The 22,652-nt window shown below is 34.9% G+C and overlaps 1 protein-coding gene across 4 annotated transcripts in view; it reads left to right on the forward strand.

The window, feature by feature from the left end:
• EED (embryonic ectoderm development) overlaps positions 1-22,652 on the forward strand; it is a 51,434-nt gene that overhangs the window by 12,381 nt on the left and 16,401 nt on the right. The window contains exons 1-6 of one of the 4 annotated variants that reach the window (XM_079105612.1): positions 9,678-10,438; positions 14,870-15,022; positions 16,798-16,890; positions 19,769-19,834; positions 20,832-20,957; positions 22,014-22,095. In XM_079105612.1, the coding sequence (XP_078961738.1) occupies positions 10,325-10,438; positions 14,870-15,022; positions 16,798-16,890; positions 19,769-19,834; positions 20,832-20,957; positions 22,014-22,095 (634 nt within the window). In that variant the 5' untranslated portion in view covers positions 9,678-10,324. Of the gene's footprint in view, positions 1-9,677; positions 10,439-14,869; positions 15,023-16,797; positions 16,891-19,768; positions 19,835-20,831; positions 20,958-22,013; positions 22,096-22,652 lie in introns of those variants that run through there. The other 3 variants (XM_079105609.1, XM_079105611.1, XM_079105610.1) reach the window with 3 other exon arrangements.

Below are 22,652 nucleotides of genomic sequence, written 5' to 3' on the forward strand. Positions count from 1 at the left end.
TTACCAACTTTCTACATTATAGTTTTTTATAGCATTTGATAACATTCAGAGTTGACATTTTAAATCCTATTTTTAGTAGCGTAATTATAGATTCATTGTTTTAACTGACTTAACAATGCAATTATTTGTACCAGACTACTTTGCAGTTAAAGTTTTGTGGTTGTCATAATGTTTGAGAGAGTTATTAGCATTCATGGGTTGGAGTCAGCCATGCTAAGTGTCCTAGGATACTCAGAACATTTTCCCTTATCTGAAAACTAATCCACCCCCAATGCTAAAATCATCTCTTTTGAGAAATACCACTAGAGGGCTTCTAATGGCTTTCTAGCTCTAAAGGTTTGTTAGTGAATTTTATTCATCATTTTGAACTGGCATTGCTTTAGTATTCTAAATATCAAATTTAGTAAGTGGTCCATATCAACCAACTAGGCATCTGGGATGGTTAATTTTTGAGTCAACTTTCTGGGCCACAGTGCTGAGAGTTATTTGTTCAAACATTACTCTGGATGTTTCTTCAAGGGCTTTTGGATGAGATTAACATTTAAATGAGTGGGCACTGAGTAAAGCACATTGCCCTCCATAATGTGAGTGGCCCTCATTCAATCATCTGCAGGCCTGAATAGAACAAAAGACTGACCTTCCCCTAAGCAAGAGAGCATTCTGCCAGCAGATTGCCTTCAGGCTAAAACTGCAGATTTTGGACTTTACAGCCTCTATAATTGCATGTGCCAATTCCTTAAAATAAATCTCTCTGTATAAATATACATGTCCTAGTAGTTCTTTTTCTCTTGAGAACCCTGACTAAATACACATCCTTATTCATGGACATAAGATTTAGAAAAAGTGAGACAGAGAAATGAAGTTCAGGAAAATGATCTCCAGCATTTATCCCAGATATGAATAGCCACGGCCTCATTTAGTGAATGCCTCTAATGTTGAAATTCAACATTCCAAATATTTGGATTTCAGAATGTCCCTGAACATTTTGCTGAGCAGGTTTTCCCTCTTCACTTTTAGACTCATGTGCACCTAGAGGAGCATAATCCATATGTTTCTGATTCATTTACACTTGACTTACCAAAATCTGTTCATTGACACTCTGTACCTTCTGAATGCTTGAACTAGCTCTATCAAAATTTTGTTTTAAGAACCAGAAGTCACCTTTTGCTCCATCAAAGAAATAAAATAAAAACCCACATTGAAGTAAATTCAAAATGATTTAGTTCCCTGACTCTCTCTCTCTCTCTCTCTTTTTTTCCTGTCTCTCTTTTTAAAGCATGTGTTTTTATTATCATTTCTTCATTTGGAAAACTCTTATTTTGACCCTATTCAATGTTCTCTCCCAGGCATATTTTTAAATATATAAATAACTATAAACTACAAGCAGCAAGTAATTTTTGCATAAAATATATTAAGTATATTAAAGCATATTAAGTATATTTCTTGTTTTGGTTATATGCATTGATGGTGAATTAATGTCAAGGTCAGTGAATCTGAATGCAACCTGTTATAGAAAGCAGATGTATTTATTTTTATTTTTATTTTTTCTTTAAGTGCCTCATTGTTTTGCAGTCTATGTAATTTGATCTATATAATTATCCTTTTAACACAAAAACTTCCTGTTGTTGACTTATTCCAGCACACATAGCACTATCTGATCCAACAAATGAAGTCTCCTGAGACATCACATAATAACAAACCAATGTGAACACAGCAAAAGGGAGAACCAAATCTTCACGAAGAAATTAGAAATACAGTTTTACACTTCTAAGGAAATAGTCTTACAGTTCTAAGTTAAATATCAGATCTCAGAACTGTTTGGGGCCTGACTTTAACTGATCATGAATTTCCTATGGTTAATTAACAAACTTTCAGACCATGTAAAGATTACAAATGTTTAAGCATCAACAATGAAACTCCCGTTTATCTAGCTTTAATTCCTAAAGTTTTATTTTGGAATTGGGCATTTATTTGTAATATTCCCAATTCTAAAATAATGACAGTTAATTAATCTGGCAGTAATCTAGTCTTCAGGGAATTAAATGTGTAATTGATACCAGGCACCCAGGAAGATGCTGACTTCAAGCAGCAATGCACTTAATACAATCAAAATTAGGCAGAACTATTCCTCTTTTTCAGGGACTAAATGAGAACTGAACAATTTACAATTAATTAATGTAACTGATTGCTTTTTAAATTAAAACAATCCTTGCAATTCAAAAGTAATACATACTTTTTACAAAAAATACACAAAAGCAAAAAGGAAGAAAGGAAGGAAGAGAAAAAAGAAAAACCAACATATAAGTCTATTCACCTAGAGAAGACCATGTTACAACTCTGTGGGAAGCCACATAGTGCAGGGTTGAAGAACCTAGTCCCAGAATTAGGCTTGGTGGACTCAAAACTCGCTACCCCACATAGCATCTTTGTGACTCTGAGTTAATCATTTGACTTGTTTCAGCTTCCTTATCTGTTAAACACAGATGCAAGGATGTTGTAAAGATTAAATGAGATAAAATATACGATGTGCCTGGCATATAACAAGCCTGAAATGAATGTTATCTCTTAATGCAACTTTCTGAATCCTTTTTGTCTTAGCATTTTAAAATGGGAACATTGGCTAGTTTGGAATCACATTTGAAAGAGCCCTGAGAATCTAAAAAGATGGCTACTTTTAATTCAAATATATTTTTCTGCATCCTTTTTTCTTTATTGTATGAGGGGGAAATTGCAGATAAAATTCTATCATTCTTAAAGTCAAGGCTGGCAATTTTAAAGCAGGAGCAAACTTTCATTTAAAAAATCAAAATTTATTTTTCAATGAATTTTCCTTCAATAAATGTTTTTAGCTCTTCCATATATATTGTCTTATTTAATGCTTACACAAACCACTTTTGACATGTTGACTCACTCCTGTAATTCCAGCAATTTGGGAGGCTGAGGCAGGAGGATCACAAGCTCCAGGCCAGCCTCAGCAATTTAACAAGGTCCTGAGTAACTTAATGAGCTCCTGTTTCAAAATAAAAGTTAAAAGGGCTTGGGGGATGTAACTCAGTGGTAAAACATCCCTGGGTTAAATCCCCAGCACCAAAAAAACAAAACAAAACAAAAAAACATTTGAAAGACTGAGACATTGGAATTATCTCCATTGTTTGAGCTAATTCTTCACTTATGAGCATTGCCCTTTTCGTTTGCTCTTTGAGACTATTTGAATTTGAGGAATTAAATTACATTGCATCTGTCTTTTCAACAAAGTTAATAATTCCATCTACTCCTATTATCTATTTTAATTAGAGGTACCACCATTCAGTAAGTCAGCCAAATTATAAACCTGAGTCATCTTACACTCCCTCTCCCTTCACCCTGCATGTTCCTTGAATTATGGAGTCCTATAAATTATACTTCTTAAACATTTTTGGAAATAATCTCTTACTTTCCATCCCCATGTTACTGCCTTAGTTCAGGTCTGCAGTACTAAAATAGTCTCAGAGCTCATCTGCCAACCTCCAGTCTACCTGCTGAACTCTTAAGTGAAAACTCTTCTTTGCCTACCTATTACCTTATTGATCAACAGCTTAAGGCATTTCATTATCAGCCCCTCCCAAGCTAAAAAGAGACCTGTTATGAACCATATGCTAAAGTGTTAAAGTTATGGGGCTGGGGAGATAGCTCAGTTGATAGAGTGCTTGCCTTATAAGCACAAGGCCCTGGGTTTGATCCCCAGCACCCCCCCCCCCAAAGTGTTAAAGTTATTTTGTAGAATATACCTCTCTAGTGACTAGACATGAACATTCACTCTTTAGAACCCTTCCTCCCAATTGTGGAGGAAACCAAAAAGCTAACTTAGCAATCATAAGGACTGTACTTGATAAGAAAAGGCATTACATAATCGTGAGAGAGATTTCATTCAAGCTATGTTTGATCCTGATAATTCTTTCTTTATCTACAATAGAACATATACTTTCTAGTGTTTAGAAGACTACATGTATGTCCATTGGATTGTTTTGGTCTCTATGTCTATTTTAGGGTAACTTGGACAAAAACTTTCCAAGTTAATTCCTACATCTTCATGAAGCCTCCTCCTATTTCCAAGTTAAAATTAGTGACTCTGCTACCCATCCTGTCATAGTACAGTATTCTTGTTAAATGTTTCTATTGTTACTCAATAGTATTTCAGCACTAAAACTAAATAAAGTTTTTTTTTTTTTTTTTTTCCTGAGAGTTAGCACTTAAAAGGACTAGCACCTGGGTTAACCAGGTCTGGCTTTGAATTCTGATTCTCCTACTCACTAACTGAGGTCTTTGTCTAATCCCTTACCCTCTCTGAGCTACAGTTCTCTTGTCCATAAAATGTGAATTATGTAGCACCAGCTTTAATGAGTTATTGAGAGGATTAGATGATGTTTTGCACGAAAAACACTTTGTGCAGTACCAGACATGTGGAAAACACTCAACAAAGTCTTATCAGTCATCTTTGCAGTCAGCTAGGCAGTAAGGAATCCTATGTCTAGGATGGACTTCATTATACAATTTTTATTCTTAGTGGTTTTATCATTGTGTCCATTATTTAATGAATGGACTTAGAGAGCTAGAAATACTTATTTGGTTTACCCCGTCTTCTCTTATAGACTATAAGTTATTAGAGGATAGGCATGACATGTTAGTTATTTTTTAATCTCAGCAACCTAGACAGTGCTTGACATAGAAAATCCTTAAAAAGTTTTTTTTTTAAATAAGCTCTTAGAAACTAATTTTATCATCTAGATCAGAGGTTCTTGAAGTATGCTTCTTGAATACTTGAATAGTCAGTTTGCTAGAGACAACACTGAACAGCTACACGGAACCTGGTATATCAGAATTTCTGGAAATGTGGCCCAGACAACTGTCATTTTACAAGCAATCCCGATGATGCTTATGCCTGTTAAAATGTGAGAGTTGTGATCTAGACAGTATTTTTCTTTATATGTTAATGCCATTTTATAAATCTCAAAAACATGAATCAAACAAATTAGACATAAAAGAGCACATACTGAATTATTCCATTTATGTGAGATTCTAGAATAGGAAAAGTTCATATAAAGCAAAAGTAATATACCAATATAGGGAAGACAGACAGTGGGTTGCCTGGGGAGAAGGAGAAGAAAGGTTTGGGAAGAGGCAAAGACAAAATTTTCTGAAGTGCTAGAAATTGCATCCACACCTTGTTGATATGGATTACATGGGTGTATGCACGTCAAACCATATATTTAAGACCTGTGAATTTCACTGTGTATAAATGAAATACCAACAAAGTTAAAATAAACTGCCATTCTAATTCCTTCTGTATATGTCTTATCAGCAGGAGATATATTTTAACAAAGTAATCTTAATATGATCTACAACGTCCTCCACGGTCTGACTTCTTACCTACTCCTCTAGCTTTATATGTCACCATATTTCTGTCATTTCTACAGTCCTTCACCAGCACTGACTGTTCAGCTTACCAATGACCTTTGTCCCCTCATTCCTGCCCCCGGGATCTTTTGCACATGCTGCTACCACTCCTTAGAATGTTGTCCTTCTCCTCTTTCACCTGGTTAACTCATTCTTCTTGAAGTCCCACTCTTCTCTCTGTTCCTCAGGGAAACTCTCAAGTCTTCCTTTGCTACACATGTCTCTTGAACCTTTGTAGGTTTGCTGTGTGTACTTATGCAAGTTGTTTATCTGAACCTGTGTTCTCACCTGAGTGATGAATGGGGCTGAAATCCAGTTTGTGCTCCACTCACAAAGACCTGCTCATGAACAAAGCTGTATCAAACTGGACAAAGGGGCACCTTTTTCTGATTCACCAAAGGCATAGTCCGCTTGCTAAGCTTTACCTTCTCTGGGTTCTTTCTAACAGTGGCAATGCCTCTTTAAAAATAAGATACCAGGGCTGGGGATATAGCTCAGTCAGTAAAGTGCTTGCCCTGGGTTCAATCCCCCAGCACGGAGGAAAAAACAAAACAAAACAAAACAAAAAAACACCACCATATGGGCTAACAACAGCCCTAACTTTCTACTTCCCTTTATACCACTTATCACAGTTGTAATTTTACATCTATTTGGTGATTATCTAGTTAATGTTTGTTTGTTTCTATTTCTAGACAATAAACTCTGACAGCAAGAATCTATCTGGTTTGCTATTATTACGTCTCCTCAGCATCTGGAACAGTACTTGACATACAGTGGGTACTCAGCAAATATTTATTAAGTGCATGAGATACTTTTTTTGATGCTAGAAGAATATTAGGCTTTTCAAAAGCAGGTCCTGTGTCCTATCTTCCCTTTCATTGCACCCCCATACTTGAAATTACCATACCGCTTTGCACATAAATGGCATTCACTAAATTTTTCCTCATTCTTTTTTTCCTCATTCATTTCTAAACATTCAAAGAAGCTATATAATGTTCTGTTCGTAGAATACTAGATCTGCAAGCATATGAGATCGCATGAATGATGATGAACAGCTGCTATTTAGGAGACAAAAATACTGAATGAATGAGAAGTAGACTTCAATGGAAATGGGAAGGATTTAATTCAGCTTTTGCAACTCATTTCCTGATATGGAACTTATAAGAAAATAGAAGACAATGCCAAAGGAGGATGTGAATTTTCTTTTCTATATAACTAAATGATCTTGGAAAGTTTTTCAAGATCACCCAATCATTTACCTGAAGTCAAAGGGTATCTTTCTTTATTTCTTGGGGAGGAGTAACTGGGAGTTGAACATAGGGGTGCTTTACCACTGAGCTACATCCCCCAGTCCTTTTTATTTTATTTTGGGACAGGGTATCCCTAAATTGCTGAGGATCTTGTTAAGATGGCTGAAGCTGATGTCAAACTTTTGATCCTCCTGCCTTTTCCAGTCTGAGTCTCTGGAATTATAGGCATGTGACATTGTGCCAGGCCAGACGGTATTTCTTACTGAGTTCTCAATACGCCATTTGGGATAGAATTATTTTAAATGAGTTTAAAACTTTTTTTGGAATAGTTTTACAGAAAAGTGGCAAAAATGGGGGTTCCTGGATTCTCCTCATCCAGTTTTCATCATTAACATAGTATCATGGTACATAGGTCAAAATTAAGAAACTAAAATACATATGTTACTATTAACCATACTCCAGACTTGTTTGTATTTCCCAGGTTTGTCCAATTATGTCCTCTTTCTGTCCTAAGTAAGTTTTTTTTTTTTTTTTTTTTTTTTTTTTTTTTGTACTGGGAATTGAACCTACAGTTGCTTTTACCACTGAACTAAGTCCCCAGGCCTTTTTTCATTGGGAGACAGGGTGCCACTAAGTTGCTTATGGCCTTGCTAAATTGCTGAGTCTGACTTTGAGCTTGCAATCCTCCTGCCTCAGCAATGTGAGTCACTGGGATTACAGGCGTGTGCATAGTGCCTGGCTGAGATCTTTCTGATGTTCTTTGATGGTGTATAAAAGATTGTGTGGTTTAAAAACCAAACTCTGTGAGGATAATTATACAAGTCTAGAACTGTTGTTTCTTTGGTTTTCTAGTCAACTGAATACAATCTCTAGCTGTGCTACTTAAGCTTTATCTTTTGACAAACTGTTTAATTATCCTAAGCCTCAGTTTCCTCATTTGTAAAATATAGGAGGTAAGACTTCTCAGATTGTGATGGTTCCTGAAATCCTTCATAGTAGAATTCAGTGTTGAGAAACTGGGTAGACTTTTACATATTAATACTACAAAAGTAGTACTTTAAATAGAATATTTGTGATATTTCACATATCTTAAGTTAGTGACAAAGACTCTTGCCTTGGCTTTACTCAGGAGTCTTTGCACCCTCTTCTCATCTAGGTCTTGTCCTTGGACTCTGTCTTCAGCTTGCCTAATTCAGTTGTACAAGAGTTCTGGTCAGTCAGTTCAGAGAGAATTCTCCACCCTTGATGTCTGATCACTCTGGCCTACCTTCAGCAACAATATTGTTAAATTGGTTTAGGTAGAATCCCCGTATCTTCCTTTTCATAATTTTTCAACCACATTCCTCCATCTCATCTTCACTCTAACTATAAATCCCCACTTGTCTTTGCTGTATTTAGAGTTATGATAGTTTTGACATCTGTCAAAATAGTCCTGACTGTAGTTTTCCTAATCATTTAAACAACTTTCAGAATAAGGTTTTCTTTAACATTAGTAATAAAGAACATGAATTAATTTCTATTTATCAATCCTGATTCATCAGAAAAATTAATTTAGCAACTTAAAAATAATCCCTCCAAGCTTTAGTAAGACTCTAAAAATATTTTTGCTTTGTTACAGATAACATGAATGCTGAAAAGATATTTTCCTGCCATGTGTCCTTCATTTAAATATTCAGCACTTTTCAACTAGAAGTTGACTCCCATTTCCCAGCACCCACAGCAATTTTTATCTGAAATGCTTCTGTTGATTATCCTTTACTTGTAGAACATCTTTCCCAGTAATGGGAGTGTGTTTCTGTCCAGGAAAGCAACACACTAAAGCACTTCTTACTTTCTCAATAACTGGCTCTATACTTGTCTCATTTCTCTTACCACCTGAAGAGAGCATAGCAGTGCTTGGTTCACTAGAAGTGTTCAACAATAAGTGCAATTACTAAGACCTGAACTTGAATTTTTTTCAGCTTCTTTATTTTTCCTGAGACTTCATTGTAAAAACTTTGCTTTATCTCCTTTTTTCATTCTCAACCAGTTCTCCTCTTATCTCTAAAAGGAGTGTGACTTGCAATCTGCATGCAGAAATAATTTAAGTATGCTATAATATTATAAATGGGGCACTCTAGACTGGTTATCCACTGGGAGATGCATTGAAATCTAAAAGAGAAAATATATACACTATCAAGTGGGTGTTCAAGAAATGTTAGGTCCCTTCCTACTTCCTCATTTTACAGATGAGGACACTGACACCCAGGAAGGCAAGTAATATCAATTATATTCTGAAACAGGGGAGTGAGATGTATTTTATTTTTTTTGTCATTATTTTTCTTTTCCTGATTCTCATTCAGTTATATGGCTTAATTACTCATTCAACAAATCCACAAGGTTCACCGGTGTATTTGGCACCTGTCATGAGTCCAGATACATGCAACAGGGCCAAATATTTCAGTGACGTAAAACAACTTTGTTGCCTTTTTCTAAAATTTTTATTTTATCTGACATACAAAAACAAACAAAAAGGACCAACCGTTGCTCAAGTCTCACAATCTCATACACAGCGGGGATGAGCAATGATCTACAGGTTTTGGCGTTTTCCAGGGCCTTGATGATCCTTTAACGGTTACAAAGAGCACTTCGTTTGTAACTCACTAGAGTCCAATGTAATTTAAAGCTATCTACTTAAACCTTAACCAATATTGGCACCAACTGGGTGATGATAACCATTCATTCATTGCAATAAATATTCATCAGAATAAGATATTGTCAAGAATTTAGGGTACGTCCAGCCTATAATTTGATAGCATTTTGAAATCCAGCCCCTGCTTTGAACACCCGGTAGACTACCTGGTGCAGCAGACAAGAATTCGAAAAGGGGAGGGGCTTGGAGGAGGTGGCTCCCGACAACCCAGCGCGAGAATACGCCCAGGCGCATGCGCGGCTCTTGGAGAGTCCCTTCCATTTGCCTGGTGGGGGTGTTGAGTAGGAAACCGTGTAGTTTTTCTGTTTATATTCCCAAGCCAAAAGTAGGGGGTCCGCGCTTCCGTGATTTACGGGAAAACGTTATCCTCCAAGTTCAATAGTAAGGACACTTGGAATACACAGGTAAAGCAAGAGATGACTTGTTGTATTCCCCCCCTCCTCTGGGACATTGGTGGTCTAGTCCATTCCACAGACTTTCGCTCCCTTGCAGCGGGTCGGAGATCGAAGGATTGAGCCAATTGCGGCTGAAACGTCTTTGGAAGGAAGAAGGGGGTGAGGGAGCATCCCTTTGAGTTCCGCCTCTTCTTTTCGAGGCGGTGGTGGGGAAAGGGGACATACGAAGTATTGCCCTCTTAAACCAACGGATCATACGTCTCCGTGCAGTCTGCCGGGAGGGCGGCGGGAAAACAGCAAGACGGGAGTGGGTAAAGGGAAGAAGCCAGAAAGCCGCGCAGGAGGGCGCGCGCGCGCGCCCCTTTTTCAGCAGTGTGGCGGGGTCGCACGCACGCCCGCCTCGGCGGCTGGGCGCGATTTGCGACAGTGGGGGGAGCGGTGGAGGTGGCGGCGGCAGTGGCAACTTTGCGGCAAGCTCGGGCCGGGCTTGCTTGACGGCGGTGTGGCGGAGGCCCCGCCCGAGGCGGCAGGAACCTGGAGGGAGGCGGAGGAATATGTCCGAGAGGGAAGTGTCGACAGCGCCGGCGGGAACAGACATGCCTGCGGCCAAGAAGCAGAAGCTGAGCAGCGACGAGAACAGCAACCCGGACCTCTCTGGGGACGAGAATGTGAGTGCAGCCCCTAACAGTCACGGGACTCCGAAGTGAAGTTTTAAGTTCTTTTAAAACTAGGCGCGGGGGCGCGCGGGCGGCGGTGGGGGGAGGGAGAGGTGTCACTCTGTACTCCGGAAAACGCGGGCGTACAGGAGAAAATTGAACTTGTCTCTATGGGGATTTTTGAGCTGGGACTGAGAGCGGGCAGAAACTTGGCGAAGGAGAGGGGTTTAAGTGGTTACAGGAGTCTGAGAGGTCTGTTTTGAGTTCCTTTTACACGTGATGGAAAAGTGTTTGAGTCTTTGGAGAACATAGGGAAGATTGCGGACTGAGATTCAAGTAGTTTAAAAGGCGTGCTAGACGTTTTCATAAGAAAGTTGAAAGGAGTGGGCAGAGTCCTAACAGGGCTCTTTTCAAGGAGTTTAGGAGCTTTGCCACCATTTAGGTCCCAGTAGAAACTCCAAGATGGAAAGTATAGATCTTTGACGTAGGGGTTTGGGTGACTTTATTAAAGGGGATCTTATGGCTGGCTCTGCCCTTTCCGTAGAGATGGGGTGTGCCTGAGTGTCGCCTTTTCTGTAAAAGCATAATTGAGAGGGTCGTCTTTTGAATGGGAAGGAGAGGATAGTTTCTCCTTTGGAAGTTTTTAAGAGAACAACCTGGAAGATTTTAGTTGCTGGTGTAAAGACAGATATATTTAGGTGAGGGATAAATGGAGGTTGAGGATTAAATGAGGTAATATAAGTAAAGTGGTTAAGTAGTATCTGCCCCATAATAAGTATTACACAAATGTTAATTATTATAATGATTACCGTTACTTATTTTGTGATCATAGAGTTATATTTCTGGCGGTTCCACATGCTTGATAATCAGGCAAAATATAATGAAAATGTGAAACCTATTTAAAATGAGGAAAAAGGGGACAAAATAAAGTGAAAGCTTATTTTCTTTTTGCAGACCTTTGAGGGGAATATATTATTTGGTGCTTTCTGAAGCTATTCAAAACCAAATTATTGGATTAGCTTTTTGTTTTGTTTCCTCCAAATAGGGAACAGAGACTTTTAACTTTTTTTGTGTGTTTATGCTTGGATACCTTAATGAATCTAATGGAGTCTTCTCAAAATAATATTTTTAAATGTACAAAATACAGTATATGGAGTTACAAAACATGCTCAATTATAAAATTGTATAATATAGTCAAAAAATTTTTTTTTTTTACGACTGAACACTTGCCTAGCATGTGAGAGGCCCTGGGTTTGATTGGGGTGGTTAGGGGGGAAGATCAGATTTAGTAATATATATTTCTTTAAGTAACAGAATCAGCATTGGATTTGAGGATAGTGACAGGCATATTTTTCAAGATCCTTAGCAACTATATTATAGGTTGGCATCCCTGATCTGAAATGTAGAAAACCTAACAAGGGTAGTGGTTTTACTCTAGAGAGAAGGAATAATGTGATAAGGTCAAAAGCAGGTGGAGGAAGAATGGGTTTTTGAGTTGAAGTCTCATGTTGGCACTCAAAATGTTTAGAATTTTGGAGATTGTAACATTATTGGATTAGGAATGCTCAACTGGCAAATATTCTTTTGTGTGTGTGTGTGTGTGTGTGCCAATATTCTAAAATCTAAAACACTTTTGGTCCCACACATTTTGGATAAGGGATACTTTCACGAGTATGATATAAAATATTTAATTTTTATTAGTGACACAGCCATAACTATGCTAACATTGGCATCTATGTTACCTGCATTATAATAGAAGAAAGTGCAAAATTTCAAGTTAAAAGTGGTGGAAATTAAGATGCAGTTTTTTTCCCCACTTGACTTCACAGAACCTCTGAATTCCATTCAAGGCAAAACTAGAGAACATTGTATAAAAATAAGTTTCGGAAAAACTTGTTAGTGATTTTACTCTAGAGGGAGGGAATAATGACAAGGCCAAAAACAGGTTAGAGAAGAAAGTATTTTGGAGTTGAAGTTAAAGTAACCTGAGCAGCTAACACTCTTAAAAAGTGAGTCAAAGATCGAAGAACATATTTTGAATATATTGTATATCTTTTCTGCCATGTTATCAAACTTTTTAAGATCATATGACTATAGAGTAGTTAGCATCTGACAGAATACTAATGGTTATTGTGGTTAATGATACCAGAAAGCCTAATCTGGAGGCTTGCCTTGTGCTTAAGTAATTTGACAAGGGACAAATCACTATTCCTGAGTTTGTTTTCTTGTTGGGCAAATGACTGTGGTAGTGCTAAATCTGTGGTGCCTTGATTGTACTTTAAGGAAACAGGGTAGAAGGCAGCCTGAATGCATATGGCAAAGATTTTATTTTAATTTAAAGACAAAATGAAAGCATTTTGATGGTATAATGTTTCCCTTTGATTCCATCTTGGTTTGCCTTTGGAGGAGATAGATGGATAAGTTAAATGGTCAGGGGTGAAATATGCGATGTGCTCTGTTATCGATAATGTAAATATGGCCTCTTGATTGGCAGTTCAATGTTTAGCTTAAATATAAAGAAGTTGTTTTGTTTTGTTTTGTTTTGTGGTACTAGCATGCCTCATGCATGCTAGGCAAGCACTCTATCTCTGAGCCACATCCCCAGCCACTTTGTTTTCTTTTATTTCTCTTCTCTTAAAAGGTAATTTTTCAGAAAAAGTTATGTGAACATTATTAACATTTTATTTTACTCATTTGAAGGAATTAAGTAAATGTTATAACTGTTAACAAAAAAAGCCCAAACAGTACAAATTTATATAAAATAAAGGAATGAAGAGATGACTGCAAATGGAGAAATTTTTTTTTACACTAAGAGAAAGAGAACTTTCTCTGTGGTGAAATTGAACTTACTCTGTGGTGACAAAATTTGCATGTCCAGCAATTACCTATAATTTAAAAAGAATTGCAAAGTACTTTAAAGACAGTAAGGAGGGCTGTAATCTGATTAACTTGGAAGTATAAGAATAGTTTTTCATTGATACATTGACCTGTTTTCTGCACTGGATTTGAACTATAAAAACAACTAACAAGTGGGGAGACATAAAAAACATTTCAAGCTAGGAACTCAGCTTTAAAATTTTACATTTTCTATTTCCATAATGGATAACTCCACTCACGTTAAATTACAGTTCAGATATTTGTTGAACATTTTGTGCTACCTGTCTCCATCTTTATTTTTTTTTAAATTTATTTTAATTTTTTTTGCAGTGCTAGGGATTGAACCCAGGGCCTTGTGCTTGTGAGGCAAGCACTCTACCAACTGAGCTACATCCCCAGCCCAATCTTTATTTTTTTAATGCTAGATAATCAGTATGTTCCAGAATAGGGTATTTTTTTAAAAAGGCATTTCATTTTGGAGTCATTTGAAGTTTGAAATCCCCAAGAACTGTATTGTTGTTTTCAAGTGAATTAATATGATTTTTTACTATGCCTTTTGATACTTCAGTTAATTTTAACTTTCTCTATCATAAAGCCAACTTTAGGAAGCCATAATTTAGAAGTAGACTCTAAAGGCAACGTTTCTTAGAATATTCTAGCAGATGTTAATAGGCACTTCTTGAAGAAAGAAAAGAAAGAAAAAAACTTCTTGGAATGAATTTAGGAACTACTGCTCTAAGGTCATAGATTTAAATAAATCTTATTCCAAAGAAGACATTGGAATCTGAAATCAAAGAAGGTAGTGAAATTATCTTCTGAAATTAGAGGGCCTTTAATATGTTTTCTGGACCAGAGATAGAAATGAATTAGAAGAATTTTTAGGGTTTCTACAGTCATTTCTTTATTTGGAAGGCTTTTACTTTAACTGTAGTCTCCAGAGTTCTGATTATGTAGTTGTATTATGTTTGGACTGTGAGGCATATTTCATTTACACATAGCCATTTGTAGCCATTGAGACTTTAAATTCTGAATGGTTTGTTATAAATACACAGCATATGAATATCAGAACTTTTAAAAATTATATCCAAAGTGGAAGCATTAACACTTTGGCCTCAAATGGCCACCCACCTCCATGCTCCAAACTGAGTAACAGGCAAGGAAATATGACATGTAGATCAGTCAGACTTATTAGTCACAGTTTTGGGGTGGAATTCCAGCAACTCTTGAGTTAGGCTTTCTCAACATCTCCTTATATAATAATTCCTTCTATAAAAAGCCCTAAAGATTAAACAGTTCTGTGTATTAAAGTAGCTGGCATAGATCAGTACCTTATTATTTAAAGGCAATATTACTTCAAATACTATTTGTTTTCATTTTTGCTGAAATATAAAATACCTACAAAAATTCTCATGTGTAGCAAGATTACTTGTGTATCCTTCTTTGAAGGCAAGGGTACATTTTTTTCTTTTTTTTCCAGACTTTTAGGTCAGTAAGCATCTTTCCAGTACAAAGTCACTTGCCTGTAAATATCACTGTCATGTGTTTTTCTTGATTTACTGTTTACAGGATGATGCTGTCAGTATAGAGAGTGGCACAAACACTGAACGCCCTGATACACCTACAAATACACCAAATGCACCTGGAAGGAAAAGTTGGGGAAAGGGAAAATGGAAGTCGAAGAAATGCAAATATTCTTTCAAATGTGTAAACAGTCTCAAGGTATGTGCAGAAATGTCTTTGGGGCTGCATATTAGGCTTTGGAATTATTTCTCAGTGGCATGCATTTTATATTCAAGGTAGTCTTAAGTTTAAAACATTTTGTGTTTTTAAGGTTTTTAAAAAATATTTTGCAGTTCAAATAATGTAATCTCCCATATTTAGCTTTTTGACTGTGTTTTATTTTAATTTAAATGTATAATACTGAGTGTTGTAGGCTGGTTTTGCTTTATTGTTTGTTAATTTAAAATAAAAGATTTTAGGAAATGTTACTCTTTGTGTTCTGGTAAAACTTAAAAAACATGAGCTACTTCTGGCACCAGTTATTAAAAAGAGCTGAATGTGACCCATTAACTAAGAAGTAGAAATTGAAACAGATGGCTTACTTTGTAAGTTAACTTTTGTCCTTTGCTTTATTTGTAATTGTTTTAAAAGGAAAAAGTGTGAAATTTTAAAAACTTTTCAGTAGTCAATATTTGGGGAAAATAAGAGGTTAGGGTTATTTAAATTACTGTCTCAGTAACATTTACCGTATTAAAAGAATTACTGATGTTTATTTTAGATGTTTTCTGTTGTATTTCCACTTTGTGTTTTTTAAGTTTGGGGTTATTTTTCCTGAAGAAAAATAAACATTACATTATTTCATACATATGTAAGTTTAAATCTAGATATCTAAATATACTTTTAGGTAAAGTCTTAGGAAAGCTTAAGAAACTGTATGGCTACATGTTGTTTTCCTGTCTGTGTAGCAAAACTTAAGTGCTTTCTGTGAGAAAGAGAAATCAATCTCAGCATATCAAAGTGTTTATTATAGTATTATGTTAATATTTACTTATATTGGCTTAAGAGTTTTAGTTGCTATATCTGGAAGATGTTTTTAAATGCCATTTAAATAATCCAAAAGCCTAAAGCTGTGACTTTTCAAATGATAAGAAAATGAAATTTGCTAAATTTTAAAGTGAAAACAGTGCTTTCAGGTGAACTTGAAAGTTAGTGTTAAACACCAGGAGATTGCCAGGGAAGTCCTAAAACTGAAAAATAGCTATGTAAACAAAAGTGAACAATCTCCTTATCTAACGCTCTGTATATCTGTGAAGGTATAGTCCATTCACTCCCATAGTCTGCATTGTTCAGGTATTTTTGTTCATTATAAAACTCCTGGAATATTTTCTTTGAAGATCCAAATTCAAGGTTATTTAAAATTGTTTATATAGGACTAATAGAAAGCAGTAATTTAAACAGAGTCTGATATGTTTCACTTTACAAAGGAAAAATTATGCCAAACAAGCTGTATTACCTCTATAAAGCCATTTGTTAATTTTCTTTTTGGAAAGATAAATTGTGTCCTTATGACCCAAGATGTTAAATATGTCTACCAAAATTTACCCAATGTATTGATTCAGAAGAAAATGATTGAATTAAAATGAAAAGTGTCTATCAAAGTGTTTTTTATTTGTTCATTTTATGTGGTGCTGAGGATCGAACCCAGTGCCTCACGTGCTAGGAGGTGCATACCCACTGAATCACAACCCCAGCCCCCAAAGTGTTTTTAATAGATAAATAGTTGTTACCTAACCTATGATCAAAGTCTTTGATTGTTATAAAAGTTTATCATATATAATATATAAAGATTTGAAAACTTGTCTAGGATCTTTTATCATCAAAAGTCAGCTTATGTATAATTCACAAAAGTAACTGAAGAGGGTAAAGTTTAGTTCACTATCTTTTTTTTAACCTAAGAGATACTGATAAATTTTTATTTCATGATTATTTTATAGGAAGATCATAACCAACCATTGTTTGGAGTTCAATTTAACTGGCACAGTAAAGAAGGAGATCCTTTAGTCTTTGCAACTGTAGGAAGCAACAGAGTGAGTGTTATGGGGTCTTTCTGGCATTCAGCTTGATTATTGGATTTGTTAATATAGAATGAATGATTTTGAACTAAATTTTGTGTAGCTGGTTTAACAATATGATTCTTTTATTTAAGAGTGAAGCTTTCAAGAAATTGTCAAGTTAAAACTAATATTCATTACTGGAAGATACATTTTATTACTCAAGTTGTTCATCAAACAGGTTTTATATTTTTCTTCATAAGTATTTTGAGTGGTTGGAAGGCAGAACTGATTTCCCTCGTGTGTGTGTGGTGCTGGAGATTGAAACCACAGCTTCATGTATGGTAGGCATGTACTCTACCACTGAGCTATGTCCTCAGCTGTTTTAAAAATTTATGACAGCATCTTGCTAAATTACCTAGGTGGACCTCAGACTTTTGGTCCTCCTGCCTCAGCCTCCGGAGTATGTGGAATTTATAGACCTGTGGCACCACATCTGACTACTTTACTCCTTTTTAAAAGTGATTTTGTTATTATGAATTGAATTGTATCAGAAATCTGATTTTTTTAAAAATAATGTAATTAATGGCTCCACAAATGAAAGAATAAATCTAGTGGATTTAAATAAGTTTTGCAGGTGTTGATTATATGCAATAAACATCTGAGTTGGTTGTTTATTCACTTATTTATTTTGTGGTACTAGGGATCCAGCCTAAGGCCTTGAGCATGCTAGGCAAGCACTCTACTATTGAGTTTGCTTTTAAGAAAGCCAGAAGTATCTTGAATTGAGAGAAATGGGTGGAGAGAGCCATGCTGGCCCATTTTAACATAAACTATTACTTAACTTTTTAATTAAATAAGGGGCTAAATAGGTGGATTGCAAAGATGTACTCATTCATCATCCACTTCTAATAGGAATTCCCTAGTGCTTCCAGGGAGTCCTCACAAGTTTTCTTTTAAAATTGAGCTCATTTCAGGGAAAAATTGTCCTCTTAAAGTCTGTAAGTAGCTAACATTTTGGTTATCCATTAATATTGTGGTGAGAATTAAGATGAATTGCATAGAAATACATTGATGTATTCAGAAAAAGAAATAGGAAGAAAATAGACTAATTGGATATGGGCTATTGACAAGTCACTTCCTCTATCCCTAGCTCAAAGAGGAAAGAGGTGAATCTGAGAGAGATGTTCATTAGTCATTTAATTGAGTAAACTAACATTTTATTTATTTAGTAATTGTGTTAAAATTCATTGAGAGTTGTGATTTTTTTTTTTAAATGTGCACTACTTGTTTTCTCTATTTTTTGTTTCCTTGTGTTGGTATTCTGTTCTAGTCAATTAATTTGATAACAGGGAAGTGGTCCGTTCAGTATTTTTCAAGTGTTAGCATTTTTCTAAGCTCTTTTTCTCTTTTCCCAATAGATTGAGAATTATAGAAACACATATCAGTCATTCTGGGCTGAGTTCTTCTAATACTTGTTTTCTAAAACATAAATTTTGAGTCAAAGTTTTTTTCTTGGGCAGTTCTTAAGGAAGTTTTAAAATTACATTGAGACTGGTGCTTTTACTATTTAAAAAAGTACTTGAAAGTTACTAGTGAAGTTGATAACATAGGATAACAGCTTTTCTTGGTTTTCAGCCAAGCATAGGTTGTGTGGTACATAGTCTGCTTGTTGTTGTTTAGTTCTCATATTCTTTGAAAATAGCAATCAGAGGAAAAGTGTTATAGTTTCAAGAAAGATTGAGATTATTTTTTTCTAATTGGAAATGTAGCTCATTAATTAAAATTGAATCCACTTTTAAGCTATCCCTGTAAACCGACCATTATAATTCTTCAACTTGGCCATGATAGTAGTAGAATTGGCATAATTTCTGCTCAAGTGTGCTAATTGCAGTGTTCTGAGCGTCTAAGAAAAAGAATAATTTAAAATGGCATTGAAGGGTATTATATATAGTTTATTGAATTGTAAAAGTCTTGCTGTTAGGATTTCTTTAAAAGGAAGAAAGGGAAAACAATTTTCTTTTTAAGATATAATTAACAACCATATGAAGATTAGTTTTCAGAATATTAATCTCAGATTATTTTATGAACTTAATAGTGATATTTAGGATCTTCATAGCATTTTAATATACTATTAAATTTTAATAGATTTTTGCTAATGTTACTAAAGTATAAGAAAAATGGAATGAATTTTATTAAATTTTTTAAAAATTGTATATGATGGTATATTTTAAATTTTGGATTATGAAACAAACAAAAAGGGCTACCATACATGGAAAAGTTAATATTTGAAAAGGACTACCATACAAGGAAAAGCAATTTATTGTTAGCATATTGTAGATTTTTTTATGTTAATAGCCTATAACTATCCAAAGTCCTTTTAAAATAGTTTTAACTGATACAAAAAAAGCACAAAAGTTGTACATAGTTATCAGGTATCAGATGATATCTTGCTACATGTATACATTGTGTAATCTTTTTGGTAAATGTATCTGTTCCTGAAATATTTGTTATTTCTTTATGGTGCCAAAGACTTTTCTTATAGATTTAATAAAAGGATGATAAGCCACAATTACTTTGGGGTTTTCAACTTCATTCACTTTGAGAGGTTGGTGCAGTTTTAAGGATGAAGGATACATTTAAATGATGGGAAAGAGAATATAAAATATTATACAATTATAAATATTATAATTTATAAATTAGAAAATAGAAACATTACTAGAATATTTGCTATGGATATTATGTAAAACATGTTAGGCTTTCTAATGATTTTCTTACATTTATAAGTTTAAAGGAACTATTTTTAAAGCAACAGTTTCTGTAATGCCTTTAAGATAATATTGTGACTAGAATGTTTAGAAACTAAAGAGTGTGTTTCTGTACTTGAGATGAAATTTATTTTTGTTTTCATTAGGTTACATTATATGAATGTCATTCACAAGGCGAAATCCGGTTATTGCAGTCTTATGTGGATGCTGATGTATCCTTTCCTGGGTTTTAATATTTTTGGTTAAAGACATTTTCAATAAGTAAACCAAAACTTTTCTAAATTAATTCCCTGAAGTTACCGTCCTTTCTTTAGCTAATGTTATTCCTTCACTGTCACTATCACCCAAGAGAATCCTGGTATCTGGTTTTTGTAATCCTTAGAATCTGACTGGAGATAGGAATATTAGAAATCTAGTAATAGAAAATGTTAGTTGAGACTAGCAAAAACCTCCTGTTTCTTTGATCTTACTTAGAATTTTTAAATTTCAATATATTTTTAATAACAATCTTGGGTTGATCAGAAATTCTGTCAGTCATTTCAAGTATTGGACCAACCAAATCCTAGATGGAAAAAATTAACATGCCCAATTTAGGAAATAAAATATTGCAAAACCTGAGTTATTGAATAAAAGGAAAAATTTTAATAGGCAAAGGATTAGGTACAACAGTAAAAGCTTCTTCCAGATCCATTTGAAAAACTAAGCAAACAAGGGAAGGCAAGGCCCGTCAGTCTTCTCTAGATGACATGTTGGCTATGTTGGGAAGATCTCACACAGAAAAAGATGGAAAATGAATATTTATTTTTATGTGGAGACTGATAGAACTATCAGGATAAGGGTCAGCAAAGTAGAGCCTACAACCTGGCCTCCTAGTTTTGTAAATAAAATTTTCTTGCTGCACAATCATGCCCACCTGTTAACATTTTGTCCCTGGCTGTTTTGGCACTACAGAACACTGCAAGGACAGAGTTGAGTAGTTATTTAAACAGCTAAATAATAAACACAGTTAGGTGAAGAGACTGGTTTTGTTTGCTCATTTGGCATGGATTTTAGACCAAAAATTCCCATTGTATAAATTTGGTTTTATAACGAAAAATCAGAACTTAATATGTCAAAAACTTTAGCAGTTTTTTGGAGGATTCCGTATACTATAATTATTAACATACTTATTTTTGAAAAATATTATATTTCTTAACTGGCATTTCTTAGGCTGATGAAAACTTTTACACTTGTGCGTGGACCTATGATAGCAATACGAGCCACCCTTTGCTTGCTGTAGCTGGATCAAGAGGCATAATAAGGATAATTAATCCCATAACAATGCAATGTATAAAGGTGGGTTTTATGGTTAGATTGTATGTCTGTTTCTTTTGAATGTACATCTGTGAAAACATACTGTTTTGAATGTAAAATTAATAGAATCAGTGACTGTAAAATTTCTGATTTGTACTTCGTTTATTGTTTCTTTAGACAAATTTTTTTGAGTCCTTTGTGACAGTTGGGTAATTAAATTGAGGAATAAGTGGGAAAAATGTTAACATTTATAATACTTTCTTTCTTTTCTTTTTTGGCACTAGAGATTAAACCCAGGGGTGATTTATCCTTGAGCTACACCCCATCCTTTTCATCTTTTATCTTAAGGCAGGGCCCTTCCTGTTAAATGGCTCAGGGCCTCACAAAGTTGCTGAGGCTTACCTCAAAGTTGCTAACCTTCTGCCTCCCAAATCACTGGGATCACAGGGGTGTGTCACCACCAGGCTTGTAATGCTTTTCTTTTAAGATAATTTTTCTCCTTGCCTTTCTTTTGAGAGGCTTTAAATGAACAAATACCAGGTTTTTCAAGACACCCAAAATGGGAGTTGTAAATTTAGTGACACCTTGTAATTAACTGAATGGTAAAGCCTAGGAATATGATATGGAGACAGGTTTTATGAATCATTTTAATTAACTGTTTTTAATCCTGGGGGCACATTAAATTACCTGAGGATCTCTTAAACACTACTTTTACTTGAGTCTTTGCTGATCCAATCCAATCAGAACATCTTCAAGTGAGACTTGAGTATCTTTTTTTTTTTTTTTTTTTCCCCCCCATTTCTGTAGTCTGCTGGACAATTTTAATTTGTAGTTAAGGTTGAGAACTACTACATTACTGAGTAAAGCTATTTTTTCCATTTTATTTTTTAAAAAATATTTTTAGATGTTGATAGACCTTTATTTTCCTCATTTATTTATACGTGGTGCTGAGAATCAAACTCAGTGCCTCACACATGCGAGGCATGCGCTTTGCCACTGAGCCACAACTCCAGCCCCTTTTCCATTTTATTAAGACTTATGAAAAGGAATGTACTGATTTTGAGATATGAAATTTGAAATGTTTTAAATTTATTGTAGCACTATGTTGGCCATGGAAATGCTATCAATGAGCTGAAATTCCACCCAAGAGATCCAAATCTTCTCCTGTCAGTAAGTAAAGGTAAGAGAATCAAATGTTTCTTTAGTCTTATTTCTTTGGAAATAATAGTTTTAAATAATCAGTGCTCTAGGGGAAAAAAAAGCCAAATTTAAATTTTTCTTAACAATGAATTTTGGTAAAGAAAATCTCAGGCTACATTAGTGTTTCACAAACCAAGAATTAGAGAAAGGAACATTCAAATGTACTTAATCATTGAAGTCAGACTTTAATAAAATATTTGGTACTTACAACAAAGTATGTGTTAACATTCTCATTTAGCATAGTTCTAGAACTTTGTCTTCATGTGAATAATTATAGTTTTGTCAGTTTTAAATGACTCATGCTCAAAGTTAGTGTTTTTAAAAGTTTTTAAAGATAGTTTTAAAAAAATTTACCATTTACCATTTCTCTGTCAAATCATGTAATAAATATGGCATATGACAATCCATATTTTTTTTAGAAGAGTATTTGTTTTATAAAGGATTCTCTGTAGAATTCCTTAAAATGCTGTTTCTCCAGCATAAAGTTTTTGAAATATTTCCCATGAAGAGAAAGCTTTGCATTGCTCTTTAGGCTTA

Source organism: Sciurus vulgaris, assembly GCF_902686455.1.
Source record: "Sciurus vulgaris genome assembly, chromosome: 11".
Taxonomy (NCBI): domain Eukaryota; kingdom Metazoa; phylum Chordata; class Mammalia; order Rodentia; family Sciuridae; genus Sciurus; species Sciurus vulgaris.